The sequence below is a fragment of the Astyanax mexicanus genome, chromosome 21 (assembly GCF_023375975.1).
Source record: "Astyanax mexicanus isolate ESR-SI-001 chromosome 21, AstMex3_surface, whole genome shotgun sequence".
NCBI classification, from domain to species: domain Eukaryota; kingdom Metazoa; phylum Chordata; class Actinopteri; order Characiformes; family Acestrorhamphidae; genus Astyanax; species Astyanax mexicanus.
Window position 1 is genome coordinate 30,990,610 of NC_064428.1, and position 23,531 is coordinate 31,014,140.

At 37.2% G+C, this 23,531-nt stretch overlaps 2 protein-coding genes across 3 annotated transcripts in view; both read left to right on the forward strand.

The window, feature by feature from the left end:
- The first annotated feature begins 1,055 nt into the window (after positions 1-1,055).
- Positions 1,056-4,838, forward strand: zic2b (zic family member 2 (odd-paired homolog, Drosophila) b). Its single transcript, XM_022674632.2, has 3 exons — positions 1,056-2,297; positions 3,370-3,533; positions 4,056-4,838. Exons 1-3 carry the CDS (start codon positions 1,403-1,405, stop codon positions 4,206-4,208), a joined length of 1,212 nt encoding a protein of 403 aa, XP_022530353.2. The 5' UTR covers positions 1,056-1,402; the 3' UTR covers positions 4,209-4,838.
- Positions 4,839-9,038: 4,200 nt separating this feature from the next.
- The window catches only part of pcca (propionyl-CoA carboxylase subunit alpha), a 238,898-nt gene continuing 224,405 nt past the window's right edge, over positions 9,039-23,531 (forward strand). For both annotated transcript variants that reach the window (XM_049470134.1, XM_049470135.1), the window contains exons 1-5: positions 9,039-9,131; positions 10,510-10,587; positions 13,742-13,789; positions 15,178-15,246; positions 22,371-22,484. In XM_049470134.1, coding sequence (XP_049326091.1) covers positions 9,078-9,131; positions 10,510-10,587; positions 13,742-13,789; positions 15,178-15,246; positions 22,371-22,484 — 363 coding nt within the window. In that variant the 5' untranslated portion in view covers positions 9,039-9,077. The remainder of the gene's footprint in view (positions 9,132-10,509; positions 10,588-13,741; positions 13,790-15,177; positions 15,247-22,370; positions 22,485-23,531) is intronic.

The window sequence follows — 23,531 nt, forward strand, 5'->3', positions numbered from 1 at the left end:
TGGAGAGGTCCAAAGAGTCACTTGGGGTCAGATTTAACATTTTTTATAATATATATTGAGGATCTAAAACTATGTTTACTTAGCTCTCTGATTTTAAATTTACCCGATCTCACACCACAGGATACTGGGGTACTGTTATACAACTGCGACACACACCGATAGACTAACTGATAGCACACACACATATGCACGCACACACACCTGTACGCACGTACGCACACACACTCATACATATGTATAGCCCAGAGGTGTGTAGAGTAGTCTAAACATATTACACAGTAACAGCGCCGCTGCTTTACTGCAATAATGACTCAGTTAAAATAAATGGTATATTTAAAATAGTATTTTTACAAAATGTTCACCTGCGTTATTAAAGTACTAAGCGCACAGCATCCAAACAATCACAGATAGTCTCAGTTCTTTTCCTTGTGTGTTATATAATTATGTAATCATGTTAAATTACCTGAATAAATCTTTAATATGGTTTATAAATAGCAGAATTGTCTGTATAGAGAATGTGACCCATTTTGTTAACATTTGTTGCTTTACTACGTGTATGTATATATGTTAAATAAAATGTAAAGTTTTATTTTTGCACATTTTGAATCTGGCAGTTGTTGTTTGCATTGTATCATGATGAAATGACGAATATAAATGCTTCAAAAGTGAAATTTGTAATTATAATTTTAACTTTTAATTTTATGTGAAGAAAGATTTTTAAAAAAGTTTTTTTTTCTTTCTTCTGTAAAGTTACATATTTTGATTATTGCAGGACAGTGATACTATAATATTTGTATGTTTTTTTTACTATAATACATATTATTATTTTTTTATTATTTACATTTAGTTTTTGTTATATTAACTTACTGTTATATCACACACACATACATACAGTTTTTTCCTCATTTAAACCAAATAAATCCTGCCGCTTCCTCACTTCGCCTCTGTCTCTGATTGGCTGAGAGTGAAGGATTAGTGTTTTTTGTCACAGCCAATCAGAATGAGAGGCCCGAGCAACGGGGGTCCGGTTGTAAAGGGGGCGTGAAGGGGGAGCAGGAGATAAACGGGGCCAAACTCAAGCGGAACGGCACAGAGACCCTTCTCTCCCTCTCAGACTCAGAGATACGCACGGATTTAAACCTCTGATTTAGACTCGAGATGAACGACCGCGTTTTTAAACTTGCGATTTTTAAAAAATCAGAATTTAACTTCTAAATTTTGTAAAAAGAAATAGAAAAAAAAAGAAAGAAATCAGCTTTAAATCGGTTTTATTTAACTGATTTTCTTTTTGTATTTTCCTCTTTTGCTTTCATTTTTTTGCTTTTTACAAATTTCAGTTTAAAGTCTTAAATTTTGGCCAGTTTTTACGTTTTACCTTTCTTTTTACGCGCGCTCCTCCAACATGTTACTGGACTCCGGTCACCACCAGCTCTCCGCCGGTTTAGGCTCGATCAACGGGGGCGCGTTCTCGCCTCACGACCGTGACCTGGAGCTCGCGCAGGGCTACGGGCTGCTGGGCGCCCGTGCTCACTTCGGGCCAGCGCGCGCCGCGGACTTCTTTCTGCGGGGCAGCGGCGCGAGCGGCAGTTTTGGAGAGGCCGGTATGAGCGCGAGCGCCGGTCACCACCACCACCAGCAGCTCCATCATCACCAGCAGCAGCAACAGCACGCGATGTTCGGCCACGGGCACGCGCAAACAGATGGCCAGGGCGCCGCCGTGGGGCACGCGCTGTTCCCGGGTTTCCACGAGCAGCAGCATCAGCATCACCATCATCACCAGCAGCAACAACAGCAACAGCAGCATCTCCACGCGCTCAACGGGAGGCTGGACGTTTTCGCGCGCGCCGCCGCAGCAGCAGCCGCAGCTGCCGACCCCTACAGTCAGTACGGGCTGAACGTGAACGCGCACGTGAACGTGGGCGCGCACCACGCGCACCCGTTCTTCCGCTACGTGCGCCAGCGGTGCGCCGAGCGCGAGCTGGAGCTCGCCTGCCGGTGGACGGGGGAGCGCGAGAACCAGCGCGAGCGGCCGTGCGGCCGGACCTTCGGCACCATGCACGAGCTGGTGGCACACGTGTCCGCCGAGCACGTCGGCGGGCCGTCCGAGCACAGCGAGCAGCACGTGTGCCGGTGGGAGGAGTGCGCGCGCCACGGCAAGCCCTTCAAGGCCAAGTACAAGCTGGTCAACCACATGCGCGTGCACACCGGCGAGAAGCCCTTCGCGTGCCCGTTCCCCGGGTGCGGCAAGGTGTTCGCGCGCTCCGAGAACCTCAAGATACACAAGAGAACGCATACAGGTGAGAGATGCCCAACAACCTGCCCCTGTGCACCTGTGTAGAACTAACTGCAGGCTTAGTGTTTCTGATAAAGTGGCCAGTGAGGTGTTACCAATAATGTATACCTGTACATACAAGAAGTCGTTTTTAATATAATGGCAAGGGATTAGGTGCTCCTAATAGTTGGTGTTTCTAATAAAATGGCCAGTGTACTGGTGTTTCTTAAAAAGTGTCCACTGAGTGTATAGTACATATGTTGGTGTTTCTAATAAGTGGTCATGTGATTAGGGATTTCCAGGAAAGTGGTCATTGACTAGACATATACAAAAAAAGGCCAGTGATTATAGATGTGTCTTATGAAGTGGCCAGTGAGGTGTTTCCAATAAAGTGGCCAGAGGTTTATTTTTCCAATAATGTGGTCATTATAGTATACAAAGTATAGTATAATGTTTGACAATACATACAAGTATGTATATTGTACAATGTTTCCAGTAAAGTGGCCATATAGAGTATGATATATAACAGTTTAAATTTGCAACACAGTGACCAGTGCCTATGTGCTTCCACTATATTTCTCATGTATACCAACATATGTAGGTGTTTCCAATAAAGTGGCCAGTTGATATGCGCATATAATTGTGTACAAACCCATCAGGTTAGATGTGCAGTTTCCAGTCGTTAGGAGGTGTGAGACAAGGTGTTAAAATGACATTTCCAGTTTAGTTTGAGGACAGTATTGCACAGGAGGATGTGTGTATGTGTGTGTGTGTGTGTACTGCAAAGTGGGTGTGAATGGTTCTTGTATTGAGGACACACAGGCTTGGCTCCAGTGAAGATGGGCTGTGTTCTGGTGTGTTTTTAATGTGCAGGAATCAAAGTTAACCCAGTTTTGTTGCTTGTTTGAAGTTGTGCACACGACTATGCAGCCAAATGATCAAAAACACAAGAGCAATATATAATAAAATCTTTAACTCATGCCAGTGTTTTACTCATTATCCCACATTTTATTTTATTTTTAAGTTAGTGTGTGTGAAGTTTTTGGCCTGAATGAAGAATTAATGTGTATTTATTTCTGTTTTTTCCTTTTTTCCAGGAGAGAAACCCTTTATGTGTGAGTTCAATGGATGTGATCGACGCTTCGCCAACAGCAGTGACCGCAAGAAGCACATGCACGTCCACACGGCTGACAAACCCTACCTGTGCAAACTGTGCGACAAGTCCTACACACACCCCAGCTCCCTGAGGAAACACATGAAGGTGAGCAACCCGTGATAGGCCACACTTAAACACTACATTATTTAACCTACATTAAAGGGCCAATATCAAGAAAATAAAATTTAAAATTTAGGTTAGTTTGTAGTATTTTAACGTTTTCCTTTTTAACTTGTAGCTTTTTTTTTATAATGCATCAGATTATACTGTCCATATATACATAGAAACTTAGAAGCTGCAAAAATGTAATGTTTTTGTGATGTCACCAAAAAAAGCAGATTAGCTCCGCCCCTAACTGTAAAGCATAAGATATGACAAAGATTGGAAAATGCTTTTAATACATGAAAAAATACCATTGTAGACTAATTTAACATTAAAATGTTTAGAAAATAGGATATGTGCCACTTAAAAAAGCTTTGTTTAGATTAAAGTAACTAAAAATATATTTAAGAATATGATTTATAGACTAATGGATAATTTTCTTTAAAAACAAATATTTATATAGATTTTTTATTTTCTGAATTCATTCATTTCAATATTCACTAATAAACTCTTTTCTGTCTCCAGGTTCATGATGAGCAGAGCCCACTGAAGGAGGACTGTTCTCCAGGAGGAAGTTCAGGGTATGACTCCTCCAGCGTGGTTTCTCCAGGGTCCGAAGCTCAGGACGCACTCTCTCCAGAACCCCCCGGCAACAACTTCAGCGAGTGGTACGTCTAGAGGACCAGAAAGACCAAAACCTTCCCAGTGAAGATTCTGCACCACTTTACTCACCGCTCTCCTGCACTGGACTGATCAGAGGACAGTCCGTAATCTCCTGTGTATTATAATGTAATGAAGGAATGCTTTTACTATATGAAGGAAAGATTGAATATGAAGTGAAGGAGGAATGTGCTTCATGTGTTTTGTGTCTGGCTGTAAAAATCAGGATCTTATGTTAAGAAATGGTTACAGCGCACGCTGAAAAACGTCCCGGGACTCTTTTTTTTCATCCAGAGTGTATATAAACTTCAACCGCACAGAAAGTGCCAAAAAATATGTGAGAAATATGTGAAATCTGAGAGAAAATCTCAGAATGGGGACTTTTATCCTGTAAATTTTTGATTAATGTCAATCTCGCAGATGTATGTGTCATGAAATATTTTTTGGACGATGTTCTGTGGGTATCAGTGAATGATGTGTTTATAAAAAAAATGCAGAGAAATATTTATGGATTTTTTTTCTGAACTAAAAAAATGCTTATGTGTTTTGTTAAAAAAACATTTCTCAGTTTTATGATATAAACTCTTGTGATAATCTATGTAAAAAAGACAAATCTTATACAGAAATAAAAGAAATATTTGTGAAACATTTGCTTTGCACTCTTGCTGTTTTTTACATTTTTCAGTTATGCAATTCTACATTTTTAATTAAATGCAACAATTTATACAAGCCATAACATTAAGACCAGCGGTGAAAGACTGTTTAGGTAAATGAACAGCTCAGCTGTCATGGGGTGGATCACATATTAGATAGTGAGCAAATAGTAAGTCTGTTGAGAATACAAAAGTAGACAATCAAACCAAGAAGAATCTGAAACACTTTGATAAGAACCAAACTGTGATGGGTAGAAGACCGGACCAGAACATCAGCAAAACATCGGGCAGGTCTTGTGTAGTGTTCCTGGTGTGCACTGGTTAAAATATATAAAATATATCTACCAAATAGGCTCCAAAGGGGACAAACAGTGAACTGTGGACCGGGTCACGGCACCAAAACAAGTAATTTACTCTTTTTAAGGTCACCATCTGACCACTTTTACTGGACTTAAAGGATCTGTTGTAATGTTAGTCTTGGTGCCAGATACACTCTATATGACTTAAGTCAGTTTAGTCAAATAATAAATAATAATTGAGAAACCTGATTAATTTACAATTTACAAAAATGTCAAAATAAGTGAATATATTTTCCAAAGAGAACAAACTGCACAAATATACACTACCGTTCAAAAGTTTGGGGTCACATTGAAACGTCCTTATTTTTGAAGGAAAAGCACTGTACTTTTCAATGAAGATAACTTTAAACTAGTCCTAACTTTAAACAAATACACTCTGTACATTGCTAATGTGGTAAATGACTATTCTAGCTGCAAATGTCTGGTTTTGGTGCAATATCTACATAGGTGTATAGAGGCCCATTTCCAGCAACTATCACTCCAGTGTTCTAATGGTACAATGTGTTTGCTCATTGGCTCAGAAGGCTAATTGATGATTAGAAAACCCTTGTGCAATCATGTTCACACACCATTACAGAAGCTACAAAACTGACCTTCCTTTGAGCAGATTGAGTTTCTGGAGCATCACATTTGTGGGGTCAATTAAACGCTCAAAATGGCCAGAAAAAGAGAACTTTCATCTGAAACTCAACAGTCTATTCTTGTTCTTAGAAATGAAGGCTATTCCATGCGAGAAATTGCTAAGAAATTGAAGATTTCCTACAACGGTGTGTACTACTCCCTTCAGAGGACAGCACAAACAGGCTCTAACCAGAGTAGAAAAAGAAGTGGGAGGCCGCGTTGCACAACTAAGCAAGAAGATAAGTACATTAGAGTCTCTAGTTTGAGAAACAGGTCCCCAACTGGCATCTTCATTAAATAGTACCCGCAAAACACCAGTGTCAACATCTACAGTGAAGAGGCGGCTGCGGGATTTTGGGCTTCAGGGCAGAGTGGCAAAGAAAAAGCCATATCTGAGACTGGCTAATAAAAGAAAAAGATTAAGATGGGCAAAATAACACAGACATTGGACAGAGGAAGACTGGAAAAAAAGTGTTGTGGACGGATGAATCCAAGTTTGAGGTGTTTGGATCACAAAGAAGAATGTTTGTGAGACGCAGAACAAATAAAAAAAGATGCTGGAAGAATGCCTGACACCATCTGTTAAGCATGGTGGAGGTAATGTGATGGTCTGGGGTTGCTTTGGTGCTGGTAAGGTGGGAGATTTGTACAGGGTAAAAGGGATTCTGAATAAGGAAGGCTATCACTCCATTTTGCAACGCCATGCCATACCCAGTGGACAGCGCCTGATCGGAGCCAATTTCGTCCTACAACAGGACAATGACCCTAAACACACCTCCAAATTGTGCAAGAACTATTTACAGCAGAAGCAGGCAGCTGGTATTCTTTTGGTAATGGAGTGGCCAGCGCAGTCACCAGATCTGAACCCCATTGAGCTGTTGTGGGAGCAGCTTGACCGTATGGTACGCCAGAAGTGCCCATCCAACCAATCCAACTTGTGGGAGCTGCTTCTAGAAGTGTGGGGTGCAATTTCTCCAGCTTACCTCAACAAATTAACAGCTAGAATGCCAAAGGTGTGCAATGCTGTAATTGCTGCAAATGGAGGATTCTTTGATGAAAGCAAAGTTTGATGTAAAAACAATGTTATTTCAAATACAAATCATTATTTCTAACCTTGTCAATGTCTTGACTCTATTTTCTATTCATTTCACAACGTATGGTGGTGAATAAGTGTGACTTTTCATGTGACTTTTTTTTTTCTTTTTTACCATAGTTTAAACAAATACAATATACAATACAATATGCAATCAACAAGTGATTACTTATGTAATGATTTCATTAAATAAACATAATTGGTGCAAGAAAAAGCAGAATATGCTATTTTAATATACATTCTGTGCAGAGACAAAAATAACAAAAAATAAAAAAATAACATATTAGAAAATTTGGGGTGTAAAAATTAAGCACATAAATGTAGCTTAATTTTTACTAAAGAATCAGAAACTGATTAAAACATCCTATTGAAGCATAATGTTTGATATTCCTCTTTAATGATTAAAAATGATCTACTGTTATGTTATATTTATTTATTTTCTGGATTCTTCTTTTTTTCTTTCTTTCTTTTTTAAAATTTCTTAGAGTTTTTGTTTCCCTCCACTAATTTAAAAGCTGGGACAGTGCTCAGGATCAACAATTAGATAATTTATATATACCATTATCTGCCATCAAACAGGTTTATTTCATAAAAAAATTCAATTCCAAACTTTTGAACAAGGATTCTTTTTTTAAACAATCAGTTTACACATCAATGTTCCTACGGGCCTCGTCATTCAGTCAATCAGTTCTTTGCCATTCTGAATATTCGAGATTCAGACCTCGAATTACATCTCTAAAGCCCTTTCTCTTGTAAATGCAGGCTAACAGGTAGACTGAAGAAAGTGCTGCGCTGCTTTGACCTGATTCAAATGTGAACAGCATTTCCATCTGAATAGTCTGCTGTATGTACACAGTACTTTCTTTCAGTTTGTTCATGTTTGACAACTGAATGTGTGTGGAATTTGTGTACACTTTCAATCAAGTACATTTACTGCATCGCTATTATACTGGTGGCTATACCATAAATTACAACCAAAATCAATGTTTATTTTATTTAATGCAATGAATTTTTTTTTATTGAGCTAAAAAAAAAAACTGTAAATAATGCCACATTAAACTCTACTTTTCTGCAATCAGACGCATCTGTATTATATTGTGGTCAGATGAATCAGTATTGCAGGCCTTTTTTGTTAAATGTGGATGCTGTGTGCTCCAGTCCACAGATGATAAGGACCATCCAGACTGTGATCAGTCACAAGTAAAATACTCAGAGTATGTCATGGTAAAGGGTTGTGTGAGCACACATTTGTAATAGCAACATTATTGCAAAAATTACCTTAAGGGCATGTATGCATCGTCCATGCCTTTTTTTTAACAAGACAATGTTAAACCACATGCACACTTTAGGATTGGCCTGCTTATAGTGGTGACTGAAAAAATAAAAAATGAGAGTACAAAGTCTCTGTATGATTTCTGAGCTCAAAAAGTGTAATACATTAAAAATATAATTAAACAACGTTTAGAAAGTTTATGCAGAAACAACACACCTATTCTATTTTAATTGGTTTAAAGGTGCACCATATTTGCATATTTCTATATATTTGACTTGTTATAAATGAGTAGTCCCACACACTTTTCCATGTTGCTATAGCAAATTTGCACTCTACACTTCACATTGCTGCAACTTTCCTACTCTCCTTTATATTTTGTGTATTTATCTTGATTTTTATTTTATTTTATTTTATTTTGTCTTTATATTTATCTATTTTAAAAATTGCTCTTTGGGTGTAACTGGACCGTGAGTATACAATTTTGTTCCACCTCATGTACCACGTGATGTGAATGACAGTTAAAGTCTCCTTGAATCCTTGAATTATAATTAATTCATTGATAAAAAAAAGTTCTGAAATGTTTAAATATGAAGTAGGTAATAACAGGTAAACGTTTCTCAATTAGTTTTTATATTAGCACACTTATAGTATTTTTATTTTTATTGTTACGTTTTTATATATAAATTAAGTTTTTAATATTATGAAACTTTTTGTAAGGCTTTTTGGCATCTCTTTTTGGGTGCAAGGGAATGCAGTCCTGTGATTGGACGCGAGGGAAAACGCCTCAAACATTGCAGCGCTCTGATTGGCTGAAAGCGAGACCCATACTGTTCTTTCTGGTGACGTCGGATCAGCGAGGCACCAGCAGCAGCAGCAGCGGCGGCCAACATGGCGGCGTACAGAGTCACTCCAACCTTTCAGAGAGTTTTGCGCGCTGTGAAGGTGAGCGTTCAGTTTCTGAGTGTTTAAACCTTTCAGTTTGAATACCGATACGGCCCTGAGGTTTAGTTATAGGCCCTGTGCGACAGCGGGCGCGCTGAAACGCGTAAATGTGCAGAAATGTGCCTGAAGCTAACAGAGTTAGCCACCTGCAGCTAGCAGTGCCGCTGTTTGTGTATGGAGGAGTTTTATTTAGGCGGTTTATCTGTTTTATACTCGCAGCAGTGCTCCTCTGACAGGCAGGGGAGGCAGGGCAGGTGGAAAACTGGTGGAAAACACAGTTATTTATACCCGGCAGCTGCTGGCAGTGAATGACAGAACACCAGTCTGCTCTGTCAATGTCAAAACGCCCCTAATGAAGCTGCTGCTTCTGCAGATCTGAGGCCTGTGAGCTTCACAGCTCAGCAAAGTCACTTAAACAAGTGTTTCTCCACCCTGTGCTCTTTAAAACAACCTGTCCTGCTCATAATAGTGTTTTTCTGCTCTTACACACACACTTTAACTCAGTGATTGGCTTATAATCAGATGGTTAGTTGGGCCAGGTGTGTTAAAGGCAGGGAAACACTAAAATGTAACCGAATTAAGAATTTGCAATCAATAAACTGTCTGTCTATCTAAATATAGCATTGAGTTTCTTTGATTTGACCAAAAAAACTCTGGAATATAAGCAACAGTAAGAAAGGTGGTCACAGCCATCAAACCACAGGAGTGGCATAAAATTATCCAAAAGCAGTGTGTAAGACTGGTGGAGGAGAACATGCCAAGATTTCATGAAAACTGTAATTAAAAACCAGGGTTATTCCACCAAGTATTGGTTTTTGAACTCTTAAAATTTTATGAATATGAACTTGTCTTCTTTGCATTATTTAAGGTCTGAAAGCTCTGCATCTTTTTTTTTTATCTCTGCAAACAAATGCTCTAAATTACTATTTTTATTTGGAATTTGGAAGAAATGTTGTCCGTAGTTTATAGAATAAAATAACAGTTCAATTTACTCAAACATAAACCTATAAGAAGCAACATTAGAGAAACTGATTCAAAAACTGAAGTGGTCTCTTAATTTTCCTCTTAATTTTTTTTTCCAGAGATGTATATGTTTACCTACTACAAGGAAAAATGCCATGTTCTGGGCCCTTTAACATATTAGCACACTGTGGGAAACCAAATGAGAGTAAAACAATGTATATTTAAATATTCTGCACATTTATTTAAAGTAAAATTATTCAATTTCCCCTTTTGACTTTTTTTTTGATATGGCTAATTTATTATCACTGAATTTTTTTTATAAGAATTGGTTATTGAAATTATTTAATTGTATTTATTATGTGATATTAGTTCTGATGAGAGATAAGAATTAATAAAACCGCTGTTTGTGTTTTAGCATGCCTCCCTGCGGCCGAGGTGCTACATCATCAGCTGCCATTCGCAGTACTCCACAGTGTATGACCCACACGAGAAGGTAGGCCCATAATGCTTAGTATTCTTTTGAACTGGATTTTACATTTGATCTGAAATCAGTTTATTGGGAGCGAAATAAGATCAGTTCATATGAGCAGTAATTTACACCAGCTCAATGATCAGGTCATATGAATTTAGAATAATACAGGGCATATTTTTACACCTGGTCCCAGAACATAATCAGCTATTGTGAGCCAGTTTGGGATCAGTTCATACAATGTAATCTAGTCACTTGACTACATTTTACAGCTAATCAGGGATCAGTTAATTCAAGATGGACTTTACATCTGGCCTCTGATCAGATTATATGAGCCAGCCTTTACAGCATAGTCGTGAAAACTATTCTAGGATTAGCGCATATAAGCCAGGTTTTACATCTATTCTAGAAAGAACCCATTTAAATCTATGGTCTTGGATCAGCTCATATTAGCTTTAAAAGTCTAGTCAGAACTGATCTGGGATCAGTTCATTTGAGCTGTAAATTGACTAGATCAGAAGATAATAATATCTATACATTATATCTACATTTATGTCATGGATTATGTCATGTAAACCAAATTGATCTAGAACCACATGATCTAATTGAACGCATTTCAAAACAACTTTAAAAGCCTAAACACAGCTAATCAAAGGAAGCAGTCCTTATGGAACCGACTTAAAAGCTGATCTGGGATCATTTCATATAATTCAGGGCTTCTTAAGATGATCTTGTGCATTTCATCGAAGATCACTTTGATCAGCCAGATTTTATGGGTGATCTGGGATCAGTTTTTGGGTTTTAATGATAGACTGGATTTTTTTTTTGTTCTTTCTTTCAATCTTTTTTTTCTTTCAATCTTTTTTTCTCTCTGTCCTTCTCTCTCCTTCTTACTTTTCTCTCTCTGTCTCTATATAAAACTGTTTTTATTTGAGAAGTTTCTTTCCTTCTTTCCTTCGTACTCTTTCTATCTCTCTCTCTTATGAAATATAAGCAAAAGTAAGACAAGGAGTGGCATAAAGTTATCCAAAAGCAGTGTGTAAGACTGGTGGAGGAAAACATGCCAAGACGCATGCTCTAAATTACTTAAAAAAAAACCCAACTCTATAGAAAACAACTGTTTTTATTTGAGAAGTTTTTTTCCTTCTTTCCTTCGTACTCTTTCTATCTCTCTCTCTCTCTCTCTCTAAGATTAAAATTAATGTACAGCATATTCAACAAAATAACTGTTTTTATTTGAGAAGTTTTTTTCCTTCTTTCCTTCGTACTCTTTCTATCTCTCTCTCTCTCTCTCTCTCTCTAAGATTAAAATTAATGTACAGCATATTCAACAAAATAACTGTTTTTATTTGACCTTATGGGTGATCTAAGATCAGTTTCTGGGTCCTTCTTTCGTCCTTTCTTTCAATCTTTTTTTCTCTCTCTCCTTCTCTCTCTTTCTCTTAATTTCTCTCTGTCTCTCTATATAAAAGAAATTTATATATTTGAGAACTTTCTTTCTTTCTTTTTGTCTTTCTTTTTTTCTTTCTCTTTTCTCTCCTCTCTCTCTCTTTCTCTCTCTTTCTTACTCTCTCTCTCTCTCTTAAGATCAAAAGTGATGTACAGCACATTTGTCAAAATAACTTTCTGTTTTTATTTGGGAAATCTCTCTCTCTCTCTCTCTCTCTCTCTCTTTCTCTCTCTTTCTTACTCTCTCTCTCTCTCTTAAGATCAAAAGTGATGTACAGCACATTTGTCAAAATAACTTTCTGTTTTTATTTGGGAAATCTCTCTCTCTCTCTCTCTCTCTCTCTCTCTCTCTCTCTCTTTCTTTCTCTTTCTCTTTCTGGCTGCCCAGTAACAAATACAAACAAAATACCAGTATCCCAGTAGCTTTGATCTGCCTCCTTCAAACAGCCAGAGCCCAGAGGCTGTGTGTGTGTTGTTGGGAGGGGGCTGGATCAGAGTAACAGTTGCTCAGTGTGAGTAAATGGGAAAAGTATGCTTTGGGGTAAATATTGAGTGTGTGTTGGTGTAGGCACGTGGGCTGTGTAATGGAAAGAACCTGCCGATGTGATGTGTATCTTAATGTGAGGTTTATGATTCAATATATTAAGTATATTGCAGTTTTCACAATATTTTTAGGAAAACTGTCATAATATACAGTAAAAACACTCCTCCACATGCTTTTACATCACAGTTTACTTTTTGTCCAATCAGAACAGTGGGATCTGAAGAGGGATTTGAGTTTGAAAACACACCACAAAATAAACCACTGTTTAATTAAAAGTCCAGGTATTTTAAGAATTGATACAGTATTGCAAAACATATTACCGTGATACTTCAATATATATCATTATATTTTTTTATACCCCTGGATTGAGTATTAAGCAGGATGTGATTATTCACCCACTGGGATTCACAAGGTTCCAATTTGATTCAGTTTCTGATTTCATTCAGTACTAGTATTTTAATTGAAACCACTCATATAAATATAAATGCATTTTACATTTCTTATGTTCATTCTTTTATTTACTTTTAAATATCCACAAAAAAAAAAATCACGTCTTAAGAAGAACAAGTGTGATTAATCACAGTTGATCACAGAATATTGTCGTGATTAATTAGATTATTATTTTTTTTTATTTTAATTTATTTTTTTTTATAAGACATTTAATTTGTAATTGATAATTACTCAACCTCTCCAATCCCAAATAATTTATTGTAATATTTTTTGGTTTATTAGGAATTGATAAACTTGATAAATTTGTTGCTGTGATAAATGAGCTATAAACACAGGTATAATTATATTGTAGATTGTAGAAGGTGTAAAAAACACACACTGTAGATGTGATTAGTCCTGTTTAATTAGATGAAGTGCATAACATTTTCAATAAAAATCACTGTATTAAAAAAAAATAGCATTTCATTTCTTGTTACTTTTATATTATCACGAATATTTTGTTTATATATCATAAATACAACAGTTTTATCATATCGTTAAGCCCTAATAAAGAAAAAGAAATTGATTTAACTTGAAAAATCTTTTCTTTTTAAAACCCAGCATTAGTATGAAGAAGGGAAAGTTTTTGTTTCCACAGATACACACTCACATGTATGCACACAAACACAGTAGGCAAATCACCTGTTGTCAGAACGAATGCAGTAATTGTGTCGTGTTCTGTGTCTCTTCCTGCAGACCTTTGATAAGATTCTCATTGCTAACAGAGGAGAGATCGCCTGCAGGGTGAGTGGAGTTAATGTGTGTTTCCTGCCTCTGTATGTCCTCAGGCACTGTCTCTACTACTACTGAGCTCATCTGCACTTCATTTCAGCTGCAGATGTGATGAATCGAGGCATGTCGAAGTCATTCTTCTGGTTAAAATATCTCACAAATTATTTTTGGTGTCTTTTTTTTTTTTTACACGTTAAGCACATTTTTATTAATGAACAGTAATTAAATGGTTGTTGTTTACTTTTTTTTAAATTGTATTATTTGGGGGATAAGTCACTTGCATACATTTTTTTTAATTTTTAGACATTATGTAAATCTGGCAGTATGCATCCAAATTTTATGAAAAGTAGACCAAACCGAGTAATACAATAGTAATTTTACAGTCTATTTGGTAGACAAAATGAAATTGGGGTAATAAAATGAAATTTTAGTTTTTAGACACCTACTCAAAACAATGGTATCATTATTAGTAATGTAATGAATGGGGCTAGAAACATAGTTAGTAGTTGTGAATGCTGTAAAAATGTAATTGACTTTGTTCAGGAAAGCGATAGTGATGTTGGGTAATCCTTTCTTTTTTTTGACTTTTTAAACATAATTAAAATCTGCCAGCCTTTTTTTTAAATTACCTCTTAATGTCAGATTTTTTTTCTTGGTCTTGATCTGACCCAGCTATTAAATATACTTATTTTTAATTGAGCCAAACTGCTGATAAGACGCAGTTTAATCTTATATATTAGCCAAAAAATATACTGCTGTGAACAAACCTGGTCTCTGCTGCTGCTCCATGCTGTTTACATGCACAGTCTGTGCAGCGTTCACTCATTTAAATCTGCCAGTCATGTTTTACATTATGACTTAATGGCATGATGATTAACTGATAGAAATAATGCAACATGAAATCTAAAATCTTTTTACTTTGACTTTTCTATTGAAGGTTGAGAATGCTGTTTTCTTCTGATTTAATGCTGCAGTTTTGAAATATTTAAGTTTGTGTGTAAAAGCACTGTTTACCAAAAGTGTGTAGACGCCTACTCATCTAACTTTTTATATGAAATCAAGGGTATTAGTACTAGTACAACTAATGTCAAATGTGCTGTTGCTTCAGACAATGCAAAGATGTCTAGTCCCTGCAGAGAACACAGAATTATCTTGCCAATAAAATAGAACCCCCACAGCGGTGTTTCTCCAAAATCTCGCAGAAAGTCTTTTCTGGACACTAGAGACAGTTACTCCAACAAAAGCAGGATAAACTCCTTTTAATACCCTTGATCTTTTAGCTTGACCCTTAAGGAAACAATGGAAGAGCAAGTGTCCCAAGACTTTTTTGTCCATATAGTTAGTATATGTGGTTTATTGTAGATCATAGTTTAAAGTGTAATTCTTCTGTTTGATCTCAGGTGATTAAAACATGTAAGAAGATGGGAATTAAGACGGTTGCTGTGCACAGTGACGTGGACTCCAGTGCGGTGAGTGTGTGTTATGAATATTAATAACCAGGCCTAATCAAAGGCCGGCAGTTTAAGAGGTTAATCCCACACCCCTGAACCACACACAAAAAAGACAAGACAAGACAAGACAAGACTAGGCAAGGCCATCCCCAAAGCCCGGCAAATATGGACTTCTAACCCAAACTGCTTTCGTATGCGTATAAGCAGCTCCCCTGCTGCTCTGTTAAAGGGAATCTGTATTTAGAATCTAGGCTTCTAATCAAATGCACAACATCCCCCCCTCCCCAGTTTGGACTTCAGCAGCAGGGGGCCTGGCGTGAAAGACCCTCTCCCCTTCCAAGAGGGGGATGACTGACAGCCATCACCTCGCGTAACGGGGGTAGAAAACTGCCCTCTGTGAGTGGAGAGGGGCAGTGGGGCAGTCCAGGCTTTAGCTATGTTAAACATGATTAATTAAGAAGGGAATTCTGTAAGATAATACTGCATATTTGAATTTTTAATTTATATTCTGCTCTCGGTTGCAGAAATAAAGTATATGGGTTCAAAACAGATGGATACGTTCATTAAATTCTTCTATTTTAAAGTGGCAGTCCATATTATTTAGTTTCTAAACTGAAAGTAGAAGCATTTCTGAATGGAGAAGAATATGGATAAAATATTGTGTTTAATGGTACCAGTGTACTGAAAATGTCCATCCCTGCTAGGCCTAATATTAATATATTCATTCCAAAAACTAGAGTGTCAGGTCGCTTTTCGCAGGATTTTTGTTTTCCGTTTTCATGTACTTATGTCACATGTACAGCCTCTAAAAGAGGATCTGGCTCATCTTTACTGAACGTAATCGGCTGGTGGAGCATTGGAGACTTCAGAAGAGGAAACTCGGAGCTCAGTAACTCATTCACTCATAGTAAAACCAAAGAAATGAAGGAGTGAAGTTTCATGCGAAGATTCTTCGGCATGCTCGGTGCAATTACCCATTCTCACCACAGAGGGTCCTGAATCCCAAAACTTAAGAACATCAGCTTTAATGATCTTTCATAAACTCACTATATTCGTAGTAGCTGTCGCTTAAAAATAGAAAAATTATGTATAAAGATATTTAAAGACAAGATTTTTCACGATACACAATATTTGCCTTGATATTATGACGTGCAGACAAAATGCCACCAAGTTACTTCACCAAGTTTGACCTCAACTTCTGCCGTAATCTGCCCCGGCTCCGCCCAAGGCACGGAATATTTTTCTGGAGCGGTTCGCTTGTGGTGAGATTGTGATCTGGGTTCTGTCTGAACAAGCTATCAAATATAGTCTTTTTTTAATTGAGCTAAACTGCTGATAAGGCGCAGTTTAATCAGATATATGAACAATGGATGTCTCTGCTGCTTCATGCTGTTTACACGCCCAGTACCTGCAGCGTTCACTGCTCACTGCCACGTGACTCTGCGCTGCACATCCAATTTGAAAACACTGTGTTTAAAAGCGCAGCGCCAAGATTTACTCTACACTCTGCTCTGGAACACAGAATCTTCTCAGTCTATTTACTTTCTTGTTGGTCAGCACAGGTATTTGTTGGCTGAGGTTCATCATCGCTGAGTTGCTGCGCTTTCCTCCGAGCACTAGGGTTGGCTGCTCTGTAATGCTGCATCAGCGGCAGTTCAAAAAGAGACAATGGCTGACTTCACGTGTGTCGGAGGAGGCATGTGCTTGTCTTCATCTTCCTGGTGTGTTGGGGCATCACTAGTGACAGGGGGCAGTCCTAATGAGTGGGTTGGATAATTGGCATAGCAACAATTAGGGGAAAAAAAAATGGGGCGAAAATACTCCCAGCAGAATTATAGACTGGACAATTAAATAGCAACAGTGATAAAAATAAATTTTGATTTATTAGTTCTCCAATGACAGCAGAGATATCATAAAAGCTATCTGCTTCCACTTGTGCTCAGTGAAAGAATTAAACTCACTACTGAATTATAGTTTGATAATACGAAGCAGAATGGTAGAAAACAGTGTTCTGAAATACCTTCTTCACATCCTCACTCTTCATACACTTCTCCTACACCCCAAAAACGAAAACAAAAAGTAAGTAAGAAGTGAAATAAGTCAAGGCAGAAACACATCATTACCTCAGTTATGCCACCAAAATGCAGTCATTCTGGCTGTCATGGTGCTGAGTGATGGCTGAAGAGACAGACACACTTCTGTTTGGCTACGATCACATTACCAGGCTGATTTGACTCAAATCTGATTTTTTTTTGCTCAATGTGGCTCAAATCTGATTTTTTCATGGCTGTGTGAACGTTCCAAATCAGTTTTTTTCAATTAAGATTTGAGTCACTTTCATATGTAGTCCTAAATCGGAAACGTATCCGATCAATGAACATGCGACATGAATGTGAACGGTCAAATCAGAATTCCTGCGTCTTTTTGCTTTTTTACGCATTAGCATTAGCGCTACGTGCTTCTCTCTTCTCTACCCACACTGCATCTCTTAGTGCAGCTGTGCAGCTATAGCTGTAAAAAAACAGCAAAAGCAAACCGCCTGGCCTTTTTTTCTCACCTCCTCGACCTGAGCATGAACTTCAGATCAGCTGTTTACTCTCCACTCCAGCAAAAGATGCTCCACATATGAGCTGCTAACTCATCCATTTCCCTTTATAAAGCTACGAGTCTCTCGTCTATCTAATATGACTTTTTAAGTTGTTGGTGAAGAAGGAGACGTTTATACACAAGTCAATGTGATGCATGTGAGGCGTTTCAGGGACAGATTCGTTCACATTACACACAGATACAGATCACTTACATTTGTGAATGTGAACTGTCAGCAAAAAAATTGGATTTGAGCAACGTGGCGTGTAAAGTGAACGTAGCCTTAGAGACAGTAGTCCGCTCTGCCTTGCTTGGGACCTTCTCTACCTCAGGTTAACCTTCATACCGTTGCTGTGGGTTAACTCTTCTCACATCGCCAGACGTCTCTGGAGTTTATTGGGCCTCAGAGACAAATGGTCTGAAACACTGGAGCCCTGACAGTTAGCTAGGAGCCAGACAGAGCACACACACAACCTGCTTAAGCACTCTGTAAAACTACTGACCTCACAGATGGCTGGAGGTCTGCGGTGTGAGGAGACGGTCCCCGAGACCATCTGAAGCTGTGACTAAAAATAACTAACTGTTCAACTGATGAATCTTCACACAGTTTTCTCGTTTACTCAGTCATCATAACCTGTTCGGTGTGTGAACACCACCTTCTCTGTAGTTTTCTGTAGTTTTGTAGTGGAGCTACAAAGATAATGTAGATAAGTAATAGAAGCTTGTATAATACCGATATTAGCATTGGGGGCAGAGATGAAGCTAGTTAGCTAAATGGACTGTTGTCTGCTCGTCTTACTATGTGTCTGGCTTTTAATCTAGAAATATATGCATCTAGCTGTCTGTGTTTTTGATATGTAGCTAGCTGTCATGCTACCTTGCCATCTATCTATCTATCTATCTAGCTATCTAGCTATCTAGCTATCTATCTATCTATCTATCTATCTATCTATCTATCTAGCTAGCTAGCTAGCTAGCTATCTAGCTAGCTAGCTAGCTAGCTAGCTATCTAGCTAGCTATCTAGCTAGCTAGCTATCTAGCTAGCTATCTAGCTAGCTAGCTATCTATCTATCTATCTATCTATCTATCTATCTATCTATCTATCTAGCTATCTATCTATCTATCTATCTATCTATCTATCTATCTATCTATCTATCTATCTATCTATCTAGCTATCTATCTATCTAGCTATCTAGCTATCTAGCTATCTATCTATCTATCTAGCTATCTATCTAATTAAAGATATCTAGAAGATATCCAGTTATTTGTAGGCCTAAATCTACATAAATCAGGGTTTCTTCTGTCAGTGTAGATGTCTAACCATCCATCTAGTTATCTGTTCAACTATCTTTGATTAGCTATCTAGCCAACTACGTATCTAATCAAATAAAAAAAAAAAACTGCAAAGCTAGCTATATATGCATCTAGATATGTGGGTGTGTCTAAAACATATCATTGAAAAGTTATTTTATTTCAGTAATTCAATTCAAAATGTGAAACTCGTATATTATATAGATGTATTAAACACAGAGTAATCTATTTTAAGCGTTTAATTCTTTTAGTGTTGATTGTTGATTATGGCTTACAGCCAATGAAAAGCCAAAAATATGGGTTAGAAAATGCTGGAAAATGAAATCTGCATCTCTATAAAAGTTGTCAGTAGCAGAGGGAAGAAGCATGAAGTGCTGTAAGATTTTGTGGGAAAACAAAACTGCACTGACTTTAGACTTGATAATAAAACACAGTGGATCAACACCAGCAGATGACAGACATGACTCTCCAAACCATCACTGATCATCAGTACATTTTACATTTCATTTGTAAATCAAGGGATCAGAGTCTGGAGGAAGAGTGGAGAGACACACAGCCCAAGCTGCTCGAGGTCTAGTGTGAAGTTTCCACCAATCAGTGAGCCATATGGTTATCTTTATCTTTCTGTGGTTATCCAGACAACTATCTATCTATTTATCAGTCTTTCCATGGGTCTGTATGGCCATTTATCAGTCTTTCTAGTTGTTTGTCTAGTTGTCTCAAGAGATACTGTGTGTTATTTATTTATCTGTTCAACTATAAGTCTAACTGATAACATGATAATTAATGTAATAATTTGTTAGTTTGTGGTTATATATTGTAATATTGAATATTTGGCAAGCATAATTGCCCCTCTAAAAAAAGGAAGAAATAGTTAAAGATCATAAACTGATCAGTTTTTTGTTTAAGTCATATTGTGCTTTGTTGATATAAAAAATGTGTAATGTAGTTTTGCAATTGAGAAATACATTTATGCTGTTTAATTTAACATATAGTGGAAAAAATGGCTAAATTTATATATATATATATTAATCACTAGTAATGCTCCAACACAAGGAGGGTAAAGACTAGCACATGCCTCCTGTGATACATGTATATTCAGACTCCGCCTCTTTTTGAACTGCTGCTGATGCAGAATTACCGAGTAGCATCATAGTGCACTCGGAGGAAAGCGCAGCGACTCGGTTCTAATACAGATGCCTTGTGGTGGTCACATTTTGGAGTGATGAGGGTAAAGGAGAGAGCACCATCTACCCATCCAGAGGGAGCAAGGCTAATTGTGCTCTCTCTCAGGGTTCCGGTAGCCAATAGCAAGCTACATGAACAGGATTCGAACCGGCGATTTCCTGGTATATATTATTTATGAATAAAATATTCTCTTAAATCATTGCACAATTTGCAGTATGACTAGGATACAGACTATATAAGCAAACCTATAGCAGGTCAGCACTATAATTATTATTTTTTATTTATGTATTTTAATAAAAGGGTGGAAGGTGGGCTTCTTTTATATTTCTCTCATTCTTGAGATTCTTTAAGGTGATGAAGTATGGGTTCCCAAAATGTAATAATATGTACCTGAGGGCGAGGTTTTTGAGTGCGTAATCGAGCAATTGAAATAAAATAATTCAGACAGCTTGTACTGGTGTTCTGATAGGCTACTGAATATAACACTGCAGTGTGCAGTGATGTTACTACTGGATCGCCCACCTCTGACCTCGGCTCGTCTCCGCAGCCCCCAGAGGTCACTGCTCTTGACCCTGACTGGCAGCACAGTTGTAAAAGAGTGTGAGCACTTTTACAGGTCTGCTCAGTAACGTGTGTGTGCTAAGTGCAGCAGCATGCAGGGCGGCAGCTGCTTAGTGAGTGTGTTCTGACGCGCCGCTGTTGATGCAGTTGTCAGTGTTAATGCTTCCCCCGGGTGACGTCTGTCACCTCATTAGCTAAACACAATTTCACTAAGGTGTGTGTAATCGTCTTCATTTTAGTAATGAATTTACCTCAGCAGTGCTATTTCAGTCATACCTTTACCTCTACAGTGCTATTTTAGTTAAACTTTTACCTCAGCAGTACTTTTTTAGTCATACCTTTACCTCAACAGTGCTATTTTAGTCATACCTTTACCTCAACAATCCTATTTTAGTTATATCTTTACCTCAACAATCCTATTTTAGTAATGCCTTTAATTTAGCATTGGGATTTTTTGTAATACCTTTACCTCAGCAGTGCTATTTTAGTCATACATTTACCTCAGAAGTGCAATTTAAGCCATATGTTTTCCTCAGGAGTGCAATTTTATTCATACTTTGCCTAAACAGTGCAATTTGTCATGAATTTACCTAAACAGTGCTATTTTAATCATATCTTTACATCAGCAGTGCTATTTTAGTCATAGCTTTGTCTTAGGAGTGCAGTTTTAGTCATACCTTTACCTCAACAGTTCTATTTTAGCCTTATCTAAACATCAACATTGCTGTTTTTACCTTTTATATCAGAAGTGCAATTTAAGTTACACATTCACGTCACAAGTGCAGTGCAATTTTAGTCATACTTTTACCTCCGGAGTGCAATTTTAGTCGTACTTTTAGCTCAATAGTGCTATTTTGGTCATACATTTACCTCAAGAGTGAAATTTTAGTCATACCTTTACCTCAACAGTTCTATTTAGTCTAATCTTAACCTCAACATTGCTGTTTTTAGTCATACCTTTTGCACCAGAAGTGCAATTTTAGTTACACATTCACATCAGGAGTACAATTTTAGGCATACATTTACCTCAGGAGTGCAAATTTAGTCATACCTTTACCTCAGCAGTGCTATTTTCGTCATACCTTTACCTCAGCAGTGCTATTTTCGTCATACCTTTACCTCAGGAGTGCTATGTCAGTTGCCAAACATGTGGTGCATACCATTTTAACCATTTTCAAATATATATTTTTTTACAATATTGAATTATTTAGCTGCATCTGTTCTATTGTGATGTGCAAAATGTTCCTTAAACATGCCCAAATCAGATAAATGATGACATCCAATCCAATTATGTATGTTTTTTTAAAATACTGATCATACCAATAATGTGCTGTGATGTGAATTATTACAATGTCAATAAAATTCTGTGTTTTTTTTTGCTCACCGCTATTATATTGGTATAGGGTGTTTTTCTGTGTGTGTGGTTCTATTAAATCATATTCTTTTTAGAACATGTGCAGTGTTGTAATGTTTGGTTTGTGTGTGTTTTGTTCAGGTTCATGTGAAGATGGCGGACGAAGCATTCTGTGTCGGTCCTGCACCCACCAGTAAAAGCTACCTCAACATGGACGCCATCATGGAGGCCATCAGACAGACTGGAGCTCAGGCTGTGAGTGGCCTTTTTAAATCCCTGACATCAGTCTAGTCTAGTGAATATTTAAAACATAAACTTTTATTAATGAATATTAAAAGTTAACTATTAACTAATGATCGTTACAAGAGACCCAAACTTGAGAAAGGCACTCTAATCAAAAAAGGGACTTGTAGTTGAAGTGTACTTAAAGCTCGACACTTAAGTAGAAGTACTAAAGTATTTAACATGTTTTGTACTTAAGTATAGTTAGTAGATACAACAGATTGTTGGTAGATACAGCTTTTTACTACTTAAGTACAGTATTGAAGTAAAAATAATACTCCAGTAGATACAGATACAGTATTTTAGTACTTAATTACAGTAGTGAAGTAAAATAATACTCCAGTTGAGTACAGATACAGTATTTTACTACTTAAGTACAGTAGTGAAGAAAAAATAATACACCAGTACATACTTAAGTACAGTAGTGAAGTTAAAATAATACTTCAGTAGAGTACAGATACAGCATTTTAGGATTTATTTTAGTACTGTAGTGAAGTAAAAATAATACTCCAGTAGATACAGATACAGAATTGTAGTACATATTATTTTAGTACAGTGGTGAAGTAAGCGTAATACTCCAGTAGATAGATACAGTGTTTTGGTACTTAAGTGCAGTGAAGTACTACAGATACAGTATTTTAGTACTTAACTACAGTAAGGAAGTACAAAATAATACGCCAGTAGATACAGATACAGTATTTTAGTACTTAACTACAGTAATGAAGTAAAAAAATATATACTCCAGTTGATACAGATTCCGCATTTTAGTACTTGAGTACAGTAGTGAAGTAAAAAATAATACTCAAGTAGATACAGATACAGTATTTTGGTACTTAAGTACAGTAGTGAAGTAAAACTAGTACTCCAGTAGATACTTAAGTACAGTAGTGCAGTAAAATAATACTCCAGTAGATACAGATACAGCGTTTTAGTATTTAAGTACAGTTGTGAAGTAAAAATAATACTCCAGTAGATACATATACAGCATTTTAGTACTTAAGTACAGTAGTGAAGTAAAAA

What these genes read in the sequence shown, in the direction of transcription:
- zic2b (XM_022674632.2), top strand. Translation starts at nt 1,403, where the DNA reads ATGTTACTGGACTCCGGTCACCACCAGCTCTCCGCCGGTTTAGGCTCG. An exon ending in ACACAAGAGAACGCATACAG is followed by an intron (nt 2,298 to 3,369) that starts GTGAGAGATGCC and finishes CCTTTTTTCCAG; the next exon opens with GAGAGAAACCCTTTATGTGT. An exon ending in CCCTGAGGAAACACATGAAG is followed by an intron (nt 3,534 to 4,055) that starts GTGAGCAACCCG and finishes TTCTGTCTCCAG; the next exon opens with GTTCATGATGAGCAGAGCCC.